Source organism: Saimiri boliviensis, chromosome 10, assembly GCF_048565385.1.
Source record: "Saimiri boliviensis isolate mSaiBol1 chromosome 10, mSaiBol1.pri, whole genome shotgun sequence".
Taxonomy (NCBI): domain Eukaryota; kingdom Metazoa; phylum Chordata; class Mammalia; order Primates; family Cebidae; genus Saimiri; species Saimiri boliviensis.
Genome location: NC_133458.1, coordinates 25,955,168 through 25,973,190, shown reverse-complemented (window position 1 = coordinate 25,973,190; position 18,023 = coordinate 25,955,168). Strand labels below are relative to the sequence as shown.

The window sequence follows — 18,023 nt, the reverse complement described above, 5'->3', positions numbered from 1 at the left end:
TAATTCTGGAATAAAACACTTAACACAGTAAAGCAGTAAATGCTCCATTCAGGGTACCATTACTATTGACTGCGTTGAAAATGTAAGCTTCTAGCCAGGTAGAATGAGTCACGCTTTTGTGTTTGTATTGTAATCTCAACACTTTTGGAGGCCGAGGTGGGACGATCATCTTGAGCCCAAGAGTTCAAGATTAACCTGGGTAACATGGCAGGATCTTGTCTCTTTTTTTTTTTTTTAAGTCACCTTTGTAATATTGGTGAATTTGGATAAGGAGCAAATACAGATTGTTTGCTAATTTTAATGAGAAATCTGATTTTTATAAACAAGTACTTTTCAAAAGGTTTCATGCCTATTTAGAGTTACTGGTTCTTGTTCTTATTCATTTTCTGTTAGACAATTTTATCTTTACGCCAATTAGAATAAAAATAAAATGGGTTATTTACTGTACCTACAATTGTATAAATGAGTATTTCATTTTCTAAGCGCTGCCAAAAAAAAAAAGCCTCAGCCAAACTTTCTGAATGACACCCTCCAGAAATAATCCAACTTATGTTCATCTCTTAGTGAGAATTAAGTAAAAGTATTAATATAGTATGTAATATTTTAAAGAATCAGAAAGATGGAAGGTGGCATTATCTTGGTTTTCGAAAAATGAGTGACTTCAGAGAAAATCTCCAAAGATCTTGGTTTTAGAGCTTCTGGTGGCTCTAGGCACTTTTAAGATTGAACTCAGTCACTTTGTTAAGTGTAAGAGCTATATCTTAGTTCTAGAAAGTATGAATTGAGCAATTAAACTTATTTTCAGCAAGGTATGTGACAAGTAGGAAAAATCTGGTATATAAAGCATGTTTCCTATTGATTGAGACAGGGTCTTGCTCTGAAGTCCAGGCTAGTGTGCAGTGGTGCAATTACAGCTCACTGCAGCCTGTACTTCCTGGGCTCAGGCAATCCTCATGCCTCAGCTTACAGAGTAGCTGGGACTACTCTGGCATGCATAACCACGCTGAACTAATTTTTTTTTTCTTTTTAAAAAATTTTTGTAGAGATAAGATCTCACTGTATTGCCCAGGTTTGTCCTTTTTTGGTCCTCATAACTCTTTTTAGAAGTTTACAGTCCAAATAGGAAGTTTAGTGTTAGAAATAAGGAGTGTACATTTAAAAATGTGTATGCTAGGAAAAAATTCTTGTGATTTCCCCATTACCACAAATAGGAAAATCTAGCTACGTGTAGGATGTTAAGTTAAAAGTATATTCCTACATGCATGGTGGTGTGAGTTAAGAAAATCACTTGAGCCCAGGAAGTTGAGTCCAGCCTGGGCAACACAGCAAGACCCCATCTCTAAAAACAAAAAAATTATTCCTAACAGGTCACTTTTCTTTAGAGCAGTCATTGCTTCAGTCATACTACTAGTGGTATAGTGATAGCTAATTAATATTATTAATCACTTACTTTAGGACTAGGTGTTGTTCTAAGTACTTTGCATGTCTTAACTGGTGATTATCCCCATAGTATCCCTATGAAGTAGCGACTTTGTGATCCTTTTTTGTATATGAAGAAACTAGGGTACAAAGAGGCTAAGGTAACTTGCCCAGGCATAGGACTAGTGAAGGGCAAAACCAGGATTAAAACCCTGTCAGTATGGCTTCAGACACCTTCTCTAAACCACTGTGCTACCTCTCACTGAGCTTTACCAGTTTCCACTGTTCAAATAGTTACCTTCTCTTTGCATTTTATGGTGAAAATGAAGTAAGATAAACATAGTGATGAGGACCATGAAGTTTAGAATCAATATCACCTTTTTGTCCTAGCAGTGCCATTTAAGTAGTTTTGTTACTATTGATGAGTTTACTAGATCCTTACCCTTTTTAAATTTATTTTTAGAAAAAGAAAACATTGATTACATATAAAGCTTAAGATTCTCCCTAAATAACTTTCCTCAGTCTCTTTTACCCTTAAGTATAATCACTCATGTGATACATCTTTACACACACACACACACACACACACACACACACACAGATGCATTTGGTTCTCATTATTCAAAGTAGAGTACAGAGTTAGGTTCCTACAAGCCTCTCATCACATTTTATCTACTGATCAATTTGTAACCACATGTTATGTGTGTTTTTGTTTAAAGATTCCTCATTTAAAATATATTGTTGATTCACTGACATTAAGCTCATGGTCAACATCACTCTAACTCATACCTGAACCGAGCTTATCTAATGTGCCTATTTTCCGCATAAGGCCTTTTTGCACATAAGAATGCTAGACAGCGCTTTGGCACTACATTTGGGGGCCATTTTAAACAGTGAAGCCACCAAAAACACAAAAATGTGGCAAATGTAGCACCAAACAGATGGTAAAAGGTCTGTTGTGGATAGTAAGAGCTGAAACAAGAAAGCAGCAGAGATCACAAAGTTCACCCTCAGCTGGGGACTTGTGCATATGGTGACTCAAATACTTTGCCACTTTGCACATGTCTGCAATGACCACAGAAATAACACAATTATTGGTTTGTGGTTTACAAATGAGTTTTAGCAAACAGGCAAATTCACGAATATGGAGTCTGTAAATGATCAAGATCAACTGTATATACGCACACACACCACCATATAAATATAGAGGCTTGTATGTGCTGTTTTAATTTATTATGTAAAAACATTCTGCAGCATAATTTTTAAACTTAATGATGTGGCTTGTAGACGTTTTTATGAAGCTACACTAGATCAGATGTATTCTTATGGAGTGATACATTATTATTCATAATAGGAATCTGCCATAGTTTATTCATTCGTCTAAGGATAGCGTAAATTTAAATTTCCTCATAGGTAAATAGTAAATAAAAATAAAAGATGTGCCTTTTAGAGTTAAATGAGCTTAGTTCATTGCCCTACAAGTTAAGTACTTAATGACTATGAGTTAATAAAAATAAATAAAGGGTTTTGGAGTCAGACAGACATAGGTTCACATTCCACCTCTTCCCTCCCTAGCTGTGAGACTTTATTGAATTACTGAATCTTTCTGTGTAAAAGAGGTAGATGAATAACAAAAATAGTAATAACTTTAAGATTATTGAATCTAAGTTGTCTCATCTGAAAGGGCAGAGACTTCATTGTTTTTGTGAAGAGGAAATGTAATCATACCTAAAGTACCCAGCACATAGGAACTCAGTGTTTTCTTCCCTCTTAAGTAATTTGATCTCCAGAAGATGGTATTACTTCATTACAGTAGCATTACAGAATCGATGTCTTCTTTTAAAAATGTAACACGATTGTATTTTTACAAATTCAGAACATAAAAGAGAACTAAACCATTTTAGTACAGTACTTAGCCTATACTTTCAGTGAGGCATATTCTAAAAACAATAAAAGCAAACAAATCTTGAGTTTTTCTTGGTAGTGGTACATATGTAGCAAATCTAGAATTCGTATATATTTTAAGTTGAGCAAATGAGTAAATATTCTGATATTACTGGGAATCAGGGTTTTCTTGGGGGAAGAAAGGAGATATGGAATGGGATATGAGGAGGACGAATCCTCTGAGGTTTTAAGAAATTAGAGTTAACAATAAAAGCATGAAATATAATCTAAAAAACATGTATGCATATAATAGGCTATATACATAGGCTTAGGAACAGTGACACCTTGGCAATTAGCATAGCTGTTCTTGGTTTCTTTTCTTTTCTTTTTTTTTTTTTTTTTTTTTTTTTTCCCGAGACGGAGTTTCGCTCTTGTTACCCAGGCTGGAGTGCAATGGCACGATCTCGGCTCACCGCAACCCCTCTGCTTCCTGGATTCAAGCAATTCTCCTACCTCAGCCTCCTGAGTAGCTGGGATTACAGGCACGCGCCACCATGCCCAGCTAATTTTTTGTATTTTTAGTAGAGACGGGGTTTCACCATGTTGACCAGGATGGTCTTGATCTCTTGACCTCGTGATCCACCCGCCTCAGCCTCCCAAAGTGCTGGGATTACAGGCTTGAGCCACCGCGCCCGGCATCTTTTTTTTTTTTTTTTTTTTTTTGAGACGGAGTTTCGCTCTTGTTACCCAGGCTGGAGTGCAACAGCGCAATCTCGGCTCACTGCCACCTCCGCCTCCTGGGTTCAGGCAATTCTCCTGCCTCAGCCTCCTGAGTAGCTGGGATTACAGGCACACGCCACCATGCCCAGCTAATTTTTTGTATTTTTAGTAGAGACGGGGTTTCACCATGTTGACCAGGTTGGTCTTGATCTCTTGACTTCGTGATCCACCCGCCTTGGCTTCCGAAAGTGCTGGGATTATAGGCTTGAGCCACCGCGCCCAGCTGCTGTTCTTGGTTTTTAAATAACATTCACAGCTGAAAGGAATTAGGACTCCAGAGCTGTGTAAATATGAATTTGGATGTATACCAGAAAGTAAGGAAGTACCCCAGAATTAATGGATACATTTCAAGAAGACAAACCAGCTCAAAAAGGCTCTTGCTGGTGAAATCTGGGACAGTATGAATATCAGAATGAATGGTGACAGTAATGAATATAACATACTGAACAAGAAAAGAATCCCTGAGTACATAATAATGTGAACAAATAAGTAAAATGGGAGGAGAGGAAGAAAAAGCTCTTCTTTACAATAGGTTGTCAACAACTGTAGAAGGAATTATAGAGTTAGAAAATCACAATCATATAACTGATAATTGTTTTAGCAAGAATCATCAGTGATTGCTAAATTATTGGGGGCAGGGCTGTTGGAGAAGCGGATATAGTTTATTAATTAAAAAGGTAGAAAAGAACACCTTTACCTTGGAGAAATTTGGCATATACCAACTTAACCAGACGATCAAAGCTAATATCATCAGTATTAGGATAAACTGATACCCCATGCCTTCTGAGATAATGCACTGAGGGCGCACAGTATCACTTGTATAGTATTCTTGCCAAAACGTCATAAACTGAATCTGATGATCAAGAAACAGTCCGGCAACCCAAATTCAACACATTCTACTCATAAATGTTCTGTAGTCTTCAAAAATATCAGTGTCGTAAAAGACAGAGAGGCTGAGGAACTATTTCAGACTCAAGAGACTTGGAAAAATGCCTTGTGTGATCTTAGATTGGATTTTAGATTAGTAGGAAACATGACTGTAAAAAAGTGACTAAAAAATGGTACTATTGGGACATCGGTGTTAAATTTCATGAATTTAATATATATTAGTTATGTAAGTGAATGTTCTTGTTCTTAGCTGAAATTAGTTTGAGCATGTAGGGAGCAAAGGTGTCTGTGACTTTCTCCCAGATAGTTCAACAAAAAGATTTTCAGTGGGGTGTACACACACACACACACACACACACACACACACACACACGAGAGCGAGAAAGAGAGAGAAAGAGAACATATTTTTGGTGAAACTAACAATTGATGAACCTAAGTGAAGGCAATATGGGGTGTTCACTGCACGATTCTTGAAACCTTTCTGTGGGTTTGAAATTTTTCAAAATAAAAAGTTGAAAATGAAGCAATTTGGAGTTTTTTTTTTTAAAGCATAAAATAGAAAAGACTCTAATCTCACTGTCAGAGATAACCTTTGTTAATATTTTGGAGTATTTCTTTCCATTCATTTCCATGATAGCATAGTGGGCTTTGTTAAACTCAAGCTCATCTCAAGTAAACATTTACCCTCAAACTTAAAACAATATATTTTTTAAAAATAAAAAGGAATGTGCTGTTCTTGAGGTATTGTTTATGTTCCTTCCAGGAAACTGGTATCCTTGGCAATGTTGTGGTCTATTCCTGTTCTTTTACAAGATTAAAACAGATTGGACCTAAAATTGTATTCTAAGTTGAATGGAAATCAGTCTGATTTGAAGTCGCCTTCACTGAACACGCTGGCATGTGTAACTCATTATGGCTTTGTTTCTGTTTCTCATGGCACTCAGCAGGGCTCTCATGCCTCAGCCATTTCAGGAATAGGGGAAATCATTTATTTTATCACTTAAATATCTCCGTTTTATGTTAGAAATCTGAAGCAGCTGAGATAAACATACCAACTGATGAAGACAGCATCTCACCGAATGTTCCTTTAGCTGGAGTGAACTTGATAATTGAATGTTTTTTAGAGGTTACGGGGGAAATCCTTTAGATTAACAGTCCCTACCTTTTAAACATGCCATACATATGCTTCCTAATACTTACTGGGATAAAAGTAGTTCATTGCCCTATCCTCACATAATGTGTGCCTAGTAAGAGGTATGGTGTTTATTATGTGCAGGTACCATTCTACATATTGTACATGTATCTCTTTCCCTCAGTCGTCTCTGTTATCACTCAGTTCTCTGAGACTGCTTCCAGCTGTCTCTGAGACATTAATGATTTTAGACTAATTTCAAAAGATCTGTTTCATTTTGATTTTATTATATTTTTATTACCAAAAAAATTTAGTGGTTCAGAAGCATTAACAAGTAGAAAAGACAAGTGGAATTTCCTCAGTGGACTAGCAGAGGAACAACCTTGTAAGGAAGAGAAGAGAAATCGATATTATTTAGTAACTGAAGTGCCAGTCCTTCTGCTAGATGCTTTTCATGTAATTGCATTTAATCTGCACAATAACTATATGAAGTAAATAGGATTATCACTTATGTACAGCTGAGGAAACAAAGTCTGAAAGCCAGAAAGTCTGATGAATTTACCTAAGATCACACCACAGCCAAGTAGTAGAACTGGGGTCAGATCAGTAGTGTCTGTCTGGTTTTGAAGCCTGATTTGCTTTGTCCATTATAAAGTACATTGCTGCTAGTTTTAACTGGTTTTTCTGTTACATGTTTTAAACACAATGGATGTTTCTTTGTATCTTCTTCACCAGGCTTTTCTGATGTGGATCACACCTATGCTCAAAGAACTCAGCTCTTTGACACCTTAGTAAATTTCTTTCCTGACAGCATGACTCCTCCTAAAGGCAACCTGGTAGACCTCATTACACTGTAACTGAAGAGCCACTGGACACAGAAATGGAAAACAGGAGTCGGATTTTCCGCCTTTTGGATTGCAGCTCCGTTGACTGACAGTAAAGCTGCAGTGATTGAGGACTGCGCCAGAGTTCCAAAGGGATCTTAACCATCACAGGTTTTTACCCTTTTCCTTCATACCTGACCTCAACCCCACTATCTTCATCCTATTCCTAAATTAGGCTAATAAAGTGAAATTGGTATACTTTCCAGTTAAATATATATATTTTTTCTTATGTTATCTTTTAAGAATTAATGAGTATAAAAGGAAAATTAGGCAGTTTACCCTTTTCAGAATTTATTTCTTTTTTTTTCTTAATTGGGGGAAATAAGCATTATTAACAGATTCAGCACTACAAGTATTTTGAATGTTGTTGCTGTTGGTCATTTGGCCTGCCTTCTCATCCCTTCCCACTTCACTGCACCTCCCGTCACACAACTGCGTATAGGTGGTGTCACTTGTTTACCTCTTTACTTTATTCTTAACAAATGTATAGTTCTCTAGGACAGTTGATATATGTTAAGGTGATATCCGTGTCTGTGCTGACTTGTATTGTGTTACGTTAAACAGTAGGCAGAACTGAGGGCTCAAGTTTGCACTCTTGGCCATAGTACTAAAAATGAAACCTGAGATTGACCCAAGTACCTATCTGAGATTGGTATATAATATTTCTATAATGATATATTTATTTTATAGTAGATATTACAACAGCATCTGACTTTGAGTCACAGAAACCTTAAACTGAGGACACTATAGTTCAGAACCTTTAAGAGCCATTCTAAAAATGATGAGCAGGAGGGATCTAGTAGTGAATATGTTCATTGATATCTTCATAGCAATTTTAGGAGAAAATTACTCTTTTGTCTAGAAGATCTCTGCAGAACCAGGGCTCCCGTTTCTCTTTGTGCAATCTCTTTGTAGTGTTTTCATTTGAGAGAGGAGGCTGAGTTTCCAGAGCTCTGCTTTTATTTATTTTTATACACATTGTCTCTCTGTGTCTGCTTGTGGATAATTGATATTTTTAAGAGAAATTATTTGTGGTTGTTCAGTGGCATACAACTGACAAACATTTCACTAAGTTATATAGGCCGGACTTTATGAATAGTTCAAATATTTTTTAATTATAAAGAACAGTATGACAGATGGACTTTTCCCTGAGTCAGTTTTTCTGTGAGAGATAGAGGTACGTATCTTCTGATGAGGTGCTGTGGAATGCAGTGTGGGGAACCTACATCTGGCTAGTGCTTACATTTGCTCGAACAGCGTGTTGTATGAAGCTGATCCCCACCATACTAAAGCAGACTTGTAATAAGAAGTGTCAGTTGATCCCATGGCTCGTAAGAGTGAATAGCTTTATGGAATCAAGTATGTCCCTGAGTAGCAAGATTCGGCTTCACCAAAGAAAGACGAAATTAACCTGCACTTTCAGAAAGTATCATGTATAGGAATGAAACATTGAGATCCCACTTTATTCTGTCTTTAGTACATGGTTTTGCTTCTTTTAGGGATGAATAGAAATATATTTTTGCTAGTTGTAGGCTTGAGTCATGAGTTCCATGGCTTTCTTAGTATCCCAAAGCAGTCAACAGTGATTTCTTAAGCAATTTGATCTGTACCTTTACTTGTGAAAGGTATGCTACTTAATTCAGCACCTACCAACTTGTGTACCTGCTGAATAACCAAGTGACTGTCCAGTCAAGTAAATACAGTTTACTTACATACTTGTACGGTTTCATAAAACCATTCCCCTGAGTGACATAAGAACATAAAATATTAGTATCACTAACATAGCCTATTGAATCTTTTGTGGAGACAGGTGCAAGTCAGAATATTGACAAGGAAGAACTTGAATTTGCTAAGACTTCCTAAATTTAAAAGCTCTAGTTTTGCTTAGTGTGATGGAGCAAGTGAAGGTCTGTTGCCCTCCACCATTTATTTTTACAGTGCTTCTTTGTAATTTTTTTCATCAGTTTCTCAAATGTTGTTTGGAGGAAACGAAGTTCTTGACCTCAGTAATTTTATTTTTGTTTTTCCCTAATTGCTTCCCTACTAGCTTTTTGGAAAACATGTTTGTTTTAATTTCATCTTTCCTTCCTTTATTTAGGTTCAATTTTCCCCTCTTCATTTCTGGAATTTTTTGCTCACCACCATGTTTAAATGGGGTTGAATCATAGCAAGCCATTTTCTCTTGCCAAAGTGAGATAGATACACTGAGGAGATAATTGGAAAGTCAGACTCTGTCATGTGCGGCTTTAATGGGAGCACTGCTGGAAGTGATTGTAGAGAATGTAATGCTTCATATATCCATGACCAAGATAGACATGTTGCTCACAACATGTCACAGTTTATTGAGGAGCTACCTGTATTTCCAAGAATTCCAGCATATCCTATAATTTAAATAATTGAATTTGGTATTTAGGTACACTGTTTATATAGCCAAGTGTGTATGCTTACTATCTAACAATTATTTCATTCTAGCTTAGGCAAATCCCTAATTGAAACACCTAGCTAATGCTTTAGACACATGAATTAAGTGAGATACAATTTGTTCATTTGTATTATCTCCAGCTTCAACCTCATTCTTCCCTTTTCCTAGTATAATACATTCTTTTCAACCAGAAATTAAACTAGATATATAACATTATTTTCAGTGCTTGTACTTCATGAGAAATGATCTGATTTTCAAGACACTTCTTAAGTGCATTTGCATTTTATTTTGGTAATAGCAGAGACCTCATGTGGCCAGTTTGATTGATTCAAGAATATATCACTCTTATTCAAGCAAAGAAATTCAAACTTGAATGCCTACCTCTGTGCTGAACCTGACAGACAGTATTAACTTTTATTAAGGCCATCTTTTAGACCTGGTTTTCATTTATACAAAAACTGACCTGTCCATGTCTAATAAGCAAAAACTGATAGAAGACATTATAAAGTCACTGGTTTTATCATAGAAAGCTTTGTTGGGTTTAGAGCTCAGTGATTTAAGCTTGTAAAACTGCATTCTCGGGCAAAATATGTATATTGTATATAAATGGTTGGGAGCTTACCATTCCAGTTGATCTCTTCACATCTGCCTTAAAAATGCTATGTAGGCTGAGCTTAGTAGCTCACACCTCTAATCCCAGCACTCTGAGAGGTGGAAGCAGACAGATTATCTGAGGTCAGGAGTTCGAGACCAGCCTGACCAACATGGAGAAATCCCATCTCTACTAAAAAAAAAAAAAAAAAAATGCTATGTAGAGATACATTAACAGAGTTATAATAAAAGATTTAATTAAACAGTGTTTTAAAATCTAACCTATAAACAAAAACTAGTTTGAGGCACCCAAGCATTTAATGAGAGATTGAGAATGATACTTAATGGATCAAAAAAGCACTTAGGAGTATGTTCCTGATTTTATTCTCTAAATTATACTCAATTTCATGGTAATTACATAAAGAAGTTACCTATAATTATTTTTAACACTACATGGAATTCCCTGGGTAATTGTGGGTCATTTATTTCGTGAAAGTTATGTGAAATCCTTAGCTGGTTGAATGTTGCATAGTACTTGAGAATTACAGTTTGAAGTGATTTCTGTGGGAGGGAATAATTACAATGTATACTCTAAATAAAGTCATCTAACTGTTAAAGAAAAAAAAAAAGAGATAGTCTTCCAAATCCTTCTTTTAAAAATCCACATTCATCCACAACTTATCCCTTTGCAGGAATTTGCCTAAATTCTCACCAAGTTTTGAATTCCTAAAATAGACCCAGATCTGGGATTTGAAGGCTCCCCCAGAAAAAGTTTATGGCCGAAGGAGTATCATAGAGGGTCTGCATATGACAGTACTTACAGATTAGATTTTTGGATGCTTTAACACAAAGATTTTTGTTATCTTTATTGGCCAAAAAACACTATTATTTTGTGGTTCTGGACCCTGGCTTCTATCTCCCTGTGATTTGTTTTAATGCTGAAATGACTTGGCTATCCAAAACTTCTAGTCTAGAGGTCTGTTGGTTGAAGGTAGAAGTTTCCAAGTTTGTCGAAATAATATGAAGCTGACTAGCTCACATGAATGATGTTGCCCTCATTTGTTCTGGGTGAGGACTCATTACTGCAGTATATTGATTCCTTCACCAAATGATTTTTCTTTTTCTCAATAAATGCTGTCTTAGAGGTTCTACTTATACATGATTTTTAAAACATCGATTTTCTTCTATCCACCAAATACTGTGAATTGTTTTTCCATTTACTTTTCTTAGCAAATGTAACTTTATTCTTGACTTTGTTTGGCCCTAGATTTTCTGTGGCATTCTGTAGGAGCATTGTATTGCTTGGGGGAAGAAAAAAAAAAGATTAAAATCATTCTGAGGCAAAATGCTCTATTATCCTTATTTATGACAAGAGAATAATGAAATTAAAAATTGTATATTAAGGAATTAATAACATTCAGATATTGCTGTAAAATACTTGAGTCATTTTTATTTGGGGATAGTACTGAGTGTGGCAACTATAATGGAGAAACCTGTGTTGGCCTCTTCATGGCATTAGAATCTCTTGTCATAGAACTCTTGGTAAAGTACAAGTTTCATAGCAGAGCTCCTGAATTCAGCATATCAACAGGATTTCCATTTACCTTTTGTCTTTTTTTAATTGTATTTTTTAGCCTTTTTGTTTCTGTTCCTGCCTTCCATGAGTAGCATTGATTTTTCAGCTGAAGTTGGAATTTGTATTAAGAATTGACTTTAAATTTTGATATAGTTGAATATTAGAAATGGTTTCAATTGCCATGAAATGATTGCTTTTCTTTTCTTAAATAAAAATAATACAGCCTTATAAATGTCTGTTTCCCTCAAGAATGTGAATTTAGGCTGGGCGTAGTGACTCATGCCTGTAATCCCAGACCTTTGGGAAGCTGACACAGGAGGATTTCTTGAGCCCAGGAATTTGAGATCAGCCGGGCAACACAGCAAGACCTCATCTTTACTTTTAAAAAAAAAATTTTTTTTAGCCAGGTTTGGTGGTACATGCGAGTAGTCCCAGCTACTTGGGAGGCTGAGGTGGGAGGATCACTTGAACCCAGGAGTTTGAGGCTGCAGTGAGCTATGATTGCAATGCTGCATCTAGACTGGGCAACAGAACAGAGCAAGACCCTGTCTCAAAAAAAAAAAAAAAAAAAAAAAAAACAGAATTTAGCTCCAGTTCCAAATGACTAACTCTTATGCCAGTCATAACCAGTGAAACCATCCAATGGTGGCTTTGGTAGTCCTTAACCTAAGGAGTCATTAGAGGTTAGAGTAAATTAGATTATCTAATAGTGCAGAGAGAAATGCCATTATGGGAAATGATCACTGTCTGCCTTTTTCGCTAAAGTTTTAGATTGTGAACTGGATCCTGCTTCACAGCTAAAAGACACAAAATGAAAGGGTAATTCTAGTTTATCTTCTTAATTGGAGTAAGATTTGCAATATGCTGTCTGCCCCAAACACTGCTGAGCTTGCTGGAAAACAGAAAAGTTTAACATGGTTGTTACCTGAAAGCTGTAGAGTCAACAACAAAAAAGGGGAAATGTGTTTGGTAGGGAATTGGACCAGTTCTAAGATATCACTTATAATTATAAAATAATGCCTTCCTTTTTATCTGCTTTTCAAAGTCTCAGTGAACTATTAAACATTTGTGTGCAGTGTCCTATTTTGCTTATCTAAGGCATTTTGACTTGGAAGTATTCAACTTCAGGAACGAGCTAGAGAAGAGAATGAGGGTATGTTAGAGAAGGAAAAATAGGAGCTTTTTGCTCATGGATTTTAGAGGTTCACAAATTGAAAGAAAAAAGAAAATCCTTCATTTCTAACCCTAAAATAATTTTGTTAATGAGGTGCTGGGAAGAAGACTATCAAAAGGGCTCAAAGCTCATGCTTCTAGAATAATCAGTAGTTCTGAATAGTCTTTGGGAAATAACATTTTTTGGTTAATTACCTTTCTTCCCTTCTCCCAAATAACTGTTTGAGAACTTAAAACAGAAAATTCAGTGTTAATGGGCTCTAGATCTTAAGCTAGGTGAGTAGTTTCTTACATACAGCCAATTTTCTTGATAAGGATCCAGCAGGAAAACCAGCAATAAAACATTTCAACATGAAATTTGGGGGTTCCCTTGCTTATTCACTGAGTTTAAGCTCTTGCTGCAACATGGCTCTGAACCATCTGGGATACTAGCAATCACAGCAGTTAGCTCAGATATCTGAGTTGTCTGCCACACACATACCAGCCTGAGATCATCATTCTTCAGTTTCATTCATTACTTAATGAATGCCAAATTAATTGGCAGGAAGAAGAAACACTCTGTGTGATACACCAAACAATCCTGTGTGCATGATTAAGGAGTCACTCAAAAAGCTAATTTTGAGCTTTATTTCTCCTTTGTTAACAAATCTTAAGAAAGCCTTTGTTACAGTTTAGCTCATGTCATTTGGTTGGTTTTATTTTCTAGCCCTTTAACATAGGAGGAAATTGTCATTTCATGTATAACTTGTAACACATACAGAATTAAACTGATTAGTTTTCTTGCCTTAAATTAATTATATATCATCCCAAGGATCTCTGTTAATTTGGCTTTGCCAAGAAATAATGAGATCTGGGTTTGGCATTAGAAGTATTTCATACTTTTGGTTTTTTCTTTAGGTCTCTTCCACATCTATAAAGTGATTGATTAAATTAGAGGAGGTATATAGAATAAGTCCCAATTCCATTGCAGCTGGCTGAGCAACAAATGAGAGAATCTTACACCATGAGAGCCGTGCCATCAGGTGTGACAACTATAGCGTGTTGTCTTGAATACCAAGTTATAAGATAAATAATACCAAGTAGTTATCAACTCACTCCCAAATTTAATAATAAGATAACAAAGTCTAAAAGGTTACTTACGAGTTGTCTTCCATGGGGGAAGATAAATTTATTAAAATGTCATGTACTGATCTTCTTGGGATTTTTTTTTTTTTCCTTTCCCAGAAAAATGATTTTGGTGACTAACCAATTGTAAACACTTTGCTTCCTTACTTACAAACCATCCATTTAGAAAAATCAAAGTGGACTTCCTTTCCTAAGCATTACAGTTAGCCTGGGCAAGAGATGTTATGATTGTCTTATTCTTCAAGTCAGCTTACATTTTGGATTTGTGTGAAATGTCTTTTGAAAAGAAACTAGATAGTATAGTATTAATTATCTGTTGTGTATAGTCTTCAGCATAATTTAGGGTTGCAAAATAATGTAACTTTTCTGTAAACAGAATTCTTTATCCATACATATTTTATAAATATACATATATATACACATATATTTTTAAAAATTTTCTTTTTAAAGAGATTTCTTGCCTTGCTTCCACTCCAAAAGCTATGTACAGTTTAGTCATTAGCCTCAGAGGAAGAATACAGGAAAGCAAAGATGCGGCCCTCCTTTTCTTGTGTTGGTCTTGGGAACAAACAGTATTCCATCTTTCAAAAATGGTGTATTTGTAAACAGTTTGGGAAAGATGTTAGAATTTTTTTTAAGTCAGCTCTTTTATAAATTGGAAATACTCAGTAGTCAGAAATAAGATTGTTTCTGATAGAGATAGATCCTCAGAACCCAAGTTGGACTGAAAATTAGATTGAGAAAGATACAGCTTCATCCGTAGCCAATAAAATCAGTCTTTCCAAGTCTGCTTATTAATGCTATGTGAGTCTCTGCTTCGCCTTTTGAAAACATTTCCTGGACTGGAAATGTGGTGTGGTAGCGACCAGCTTAGCTGAAAACTGGAGAATGTTAAATAGCTTTTATGGAACGTACGATCAAATGTGTTGATGTTAGTGATTATCAAAGTAGGTTTATCCTTATAAACTAGGAAATTACTGACTTATACTTAATATAGAAGAAAAACCAGTATTAAGTGATAAGAGCTCTTCATTTTATTTGCCCTGACTTATTTCCATTACCAAACATAGTAAAGGCCAGAAAGATTAAAACACACACACACACACACACAGGCACACACACACACAAAACCATTCCTTTTTTTTTTTTTTTTAAACCACATGGAGAAAGGACCAGGCTGGAAGCATATGTTCCCACCCTTATTTATATTCTTTTGAGCATTGCCCTTTTCTAGACAGACAATCTGAAAATAATTGTGTTGATAGGCCTCTTTAAGCCTGAACTCTGGGTGTAAGAGGTTATCCAGAAGCTTTAGGGAGCTGCCTTGCTCAGGTCTTTGGAAGTTTCATCCCTAAGACTCATTTGAATTCCTAAGTCCTTTATGTACCATTATGGGCATATGGAGCATATTCATATTAGGAGGAGGAGTCTTTATGATGAACTTTTTAGTATGGCCATAATTAAACTCACATTCAAAAAGGATGAGCTACTTGTCAGGAGCCAAAAAACAGACACAATGAACATGAAGCAAGGAGTCCATAAACGAGTTCTTCACCACGTTTAAGCAAACGTCTCTCAAAAAATTGTATTTCTCTACACATTAGCTGAGATTCACACGTTGCACCTCAGTATTTCAGATGAGACTCAACGTGTGGAGGAGAAAACTGCAAACTTGTTTCGTTCTGGTCTTTCACACCGTCTTCTGTGGCAATGTGAGGTCAGGATTGTTTCCTAAAGTATCTACATCGTCTTAAATGGAGATCATGGGACTCTAGAAAGCTGGCATGAGCTGGTTGGAGCTTTTAAACAGAAGTGCTTTATGGGTATCAGATCTCTTCTGACATCAGTTGTTTCAAATCATTGTTGGGCTCTGTCATGTTCTGCAATCTTCCCCATACCCCTCATGATCCTCTCTGGTTTATCTTTTATCCAATCTCTGTGGATTTCTTAGCATTTTTTTTTTTTTTTAGTACAAATAAGTTTCAGATCCCAGCTTTGGTAAATGTGTTAACTCTACTTTGTGAATAAATAAATGAGTGATCTGCTTAACGATTGCAATTGTAGAATTATGTTGTATGTAATGTACATATGGAGAAAGGATGTATTTTCATTTTCTTAATAAAAAGTTATATATGGATGCTACAAGATGTCTCTCATATTTGCTCAAACTGCTTTTGAAGTGAACTTTTAAAATGTTTATATACTTTGCAGTTGTGTTTTTTCCCTCAGAAAGATGACTTTTATTTAGGCTTCCAAAAATGGAAAGCGATACACTTTAGAAGGGCCATCGGGTGTTTTCCTTTGAGGCAGTGCTCACAGAAAGAAGTACTGGCCATGCTCACCAAGTTTCTACTGGGAGGCTTCCACGTTTAAAGACCACTGGTAAATTATTTCGTGAAATGATGTTTTTCCACCTACTTTTAATGACCAGCCTTATTGTATTTGCTTTGTCCATTTGGGCTTGTGTTCCTCTTTAAAGGGGATGTGCTTGTACAGGCTAGAAACTAGAAGACTGGACTGAAATGGAAAATTCATTAAGAAAAGATAGCAAAGCAAGAGAACCTAGAAGTGTTGTGAAGTTGCAGAAATTCTGGTATTTCCCCAGTGAAGGGGAAAGGCACTTTATGGGCCAAACCGTGAAAAAAATAAGCTGAGAAATATGCCAGATAAAGGTACTGGATCGCTGGGGCCAAGTGGTGAGACTCAGTAACAAGGTCCCGTCCACCCTTTCCACCTCCTGGTGTGCTTTACATCTTCTTGGCTTTGTGATCCTGCATTCTGGAGTGAATTGTCAGCTGATTTTATTCAAAATGGGGATCATGTTTTCTCAGTTTACAAGTTGAATAATCCAAACCGTACTTCAGAGCTTTCATTTCTAGGGTATCCTTTGCGTGTGGCTCTTAAGTAACGTTTCTTTGTGTTCTCAAAACAGGAAAGCATGAGGTGCAGTGGTGAGGTAAGGAATTGACCTTTCTTTGGTTAGTCCTCCAGAGAATTAACTCAAAGGGATCAAAATCCAGGATACCACCCCTGATATATTTGTCACTGCCTTCTGGTGGGACGACAGCAGTAAGTAAAGAAGCCTTGGCCCTAAACACAGATAAGAGCCGGCTGTGTCCAGGCCAAGTGTGTGTGGAGACTGTACTACAGAGACTGGAAGATGCTGTGTTAGGGGCTTTTCTACTGTGTAAGGAAGATAACTGAGCATCTAATGAGGAAATGGCTGTGTGTGCCCACGTTCCCATAACTTCTCATATAAATGACGACTGCAGAGTTCATAGAAATTGGGAGGAAATATAAATCAAGGCAACATTCATTTATCACTAACCATTGAGATTCTGAAGGTAGTAATATGATTGGAAAGAGCATCTGAAGTTTGTGCGGTCCTGGCTAAGTTTAAATCCTAGTTGATGATGATTCTTCTTTACTTTAGCTCCATGTTATACTACATCTTCCTTTGCCTTTTACATGTCTTGGAAAGAGAAAAGAGAGAGGGGACTGCAGGCTTGGGGCTTTCTGGGGCATAGGGCAGTTGGGACAGCAGACGACAGCTTCATTACTGTCTTACAGGGGCCTTCCTGTGGGCTTTCACCCAGGAAAAGCAGCAGCAGTCAGCTATATCCTTGCCAGAGACATTCTTATTACAGGGAAGGAGATAGAAACTATGTAGAAGTAGCCTGCCTAGCACTATGTTCCTAAGTTTTGATGGTTGGCAAACCCCAAGAGGACGTTAGGACCCTTGGCGATGTACATAGCACACATTGTACAGCTGCCCTCTAAACTTGGGCCATAGAATGGAGAGCCCCAGAGAAATCAGGAGTCCTGGCTTTTATTTCCTGATTACCAGTGACTTCTGCATAGCACTGTGCAGTCACAACTTCTCTGTCTCATTTCTTCTGTTAAGTAAATATTGGCAGCAGATCTTGTTTCCTAGGGTCCTATTATTTCTTTGAGACAGGGTCTCACTGTTGTGCAGGCTGGAATGCAGTGGTGCAATCATAGCTTCCTGCAGCCTCCAACTCCTGGGCTCAAGTGATCCTGCCTCAGCATCCTGAGTAGGACTACAGGTGTGTGCCAGCACAACTGGCTAATTTAAAAAAAAAAAAAAAAGAAAAGAAAATTTTAAAGATGGGATCTGGCTGTGTTACC

At 36.7% G+C, this 18,023-nt stretch overlaps 1 protein-coding gene across 7 annotated transcripts in view; it reads left to right on the top strand.

Annotated features, from left to right (window-relative positions):
* The window catches only part of MKLN1 (muskelin 1), a 380,873-nt gene extending 370,638 nt beyond the window's left edge, over positions 1-10,235 (top strand). For 6 of the 7 annotated variants that reach the window (XM_074379052.1, XM_074379047.1, XM_074379051.1 and 3 more), the window contains one exon: positions 6,839-10,235. In XM_074379052.1, the coding sequence (XP_074235153.1) occupies positions 6,839-6,960 (122 nt within the window). In that variant the 3' untranslated portion in view covers positions 6,961-10,235. The remainder of the gene's footprint in view (positions 1-6,838) is intronic. The other variant, XM_074379048.1, reaches the window with a different exon arrangement.
* Positions 10,236-18,023: the final 7,788 nt, after the last annotated feature.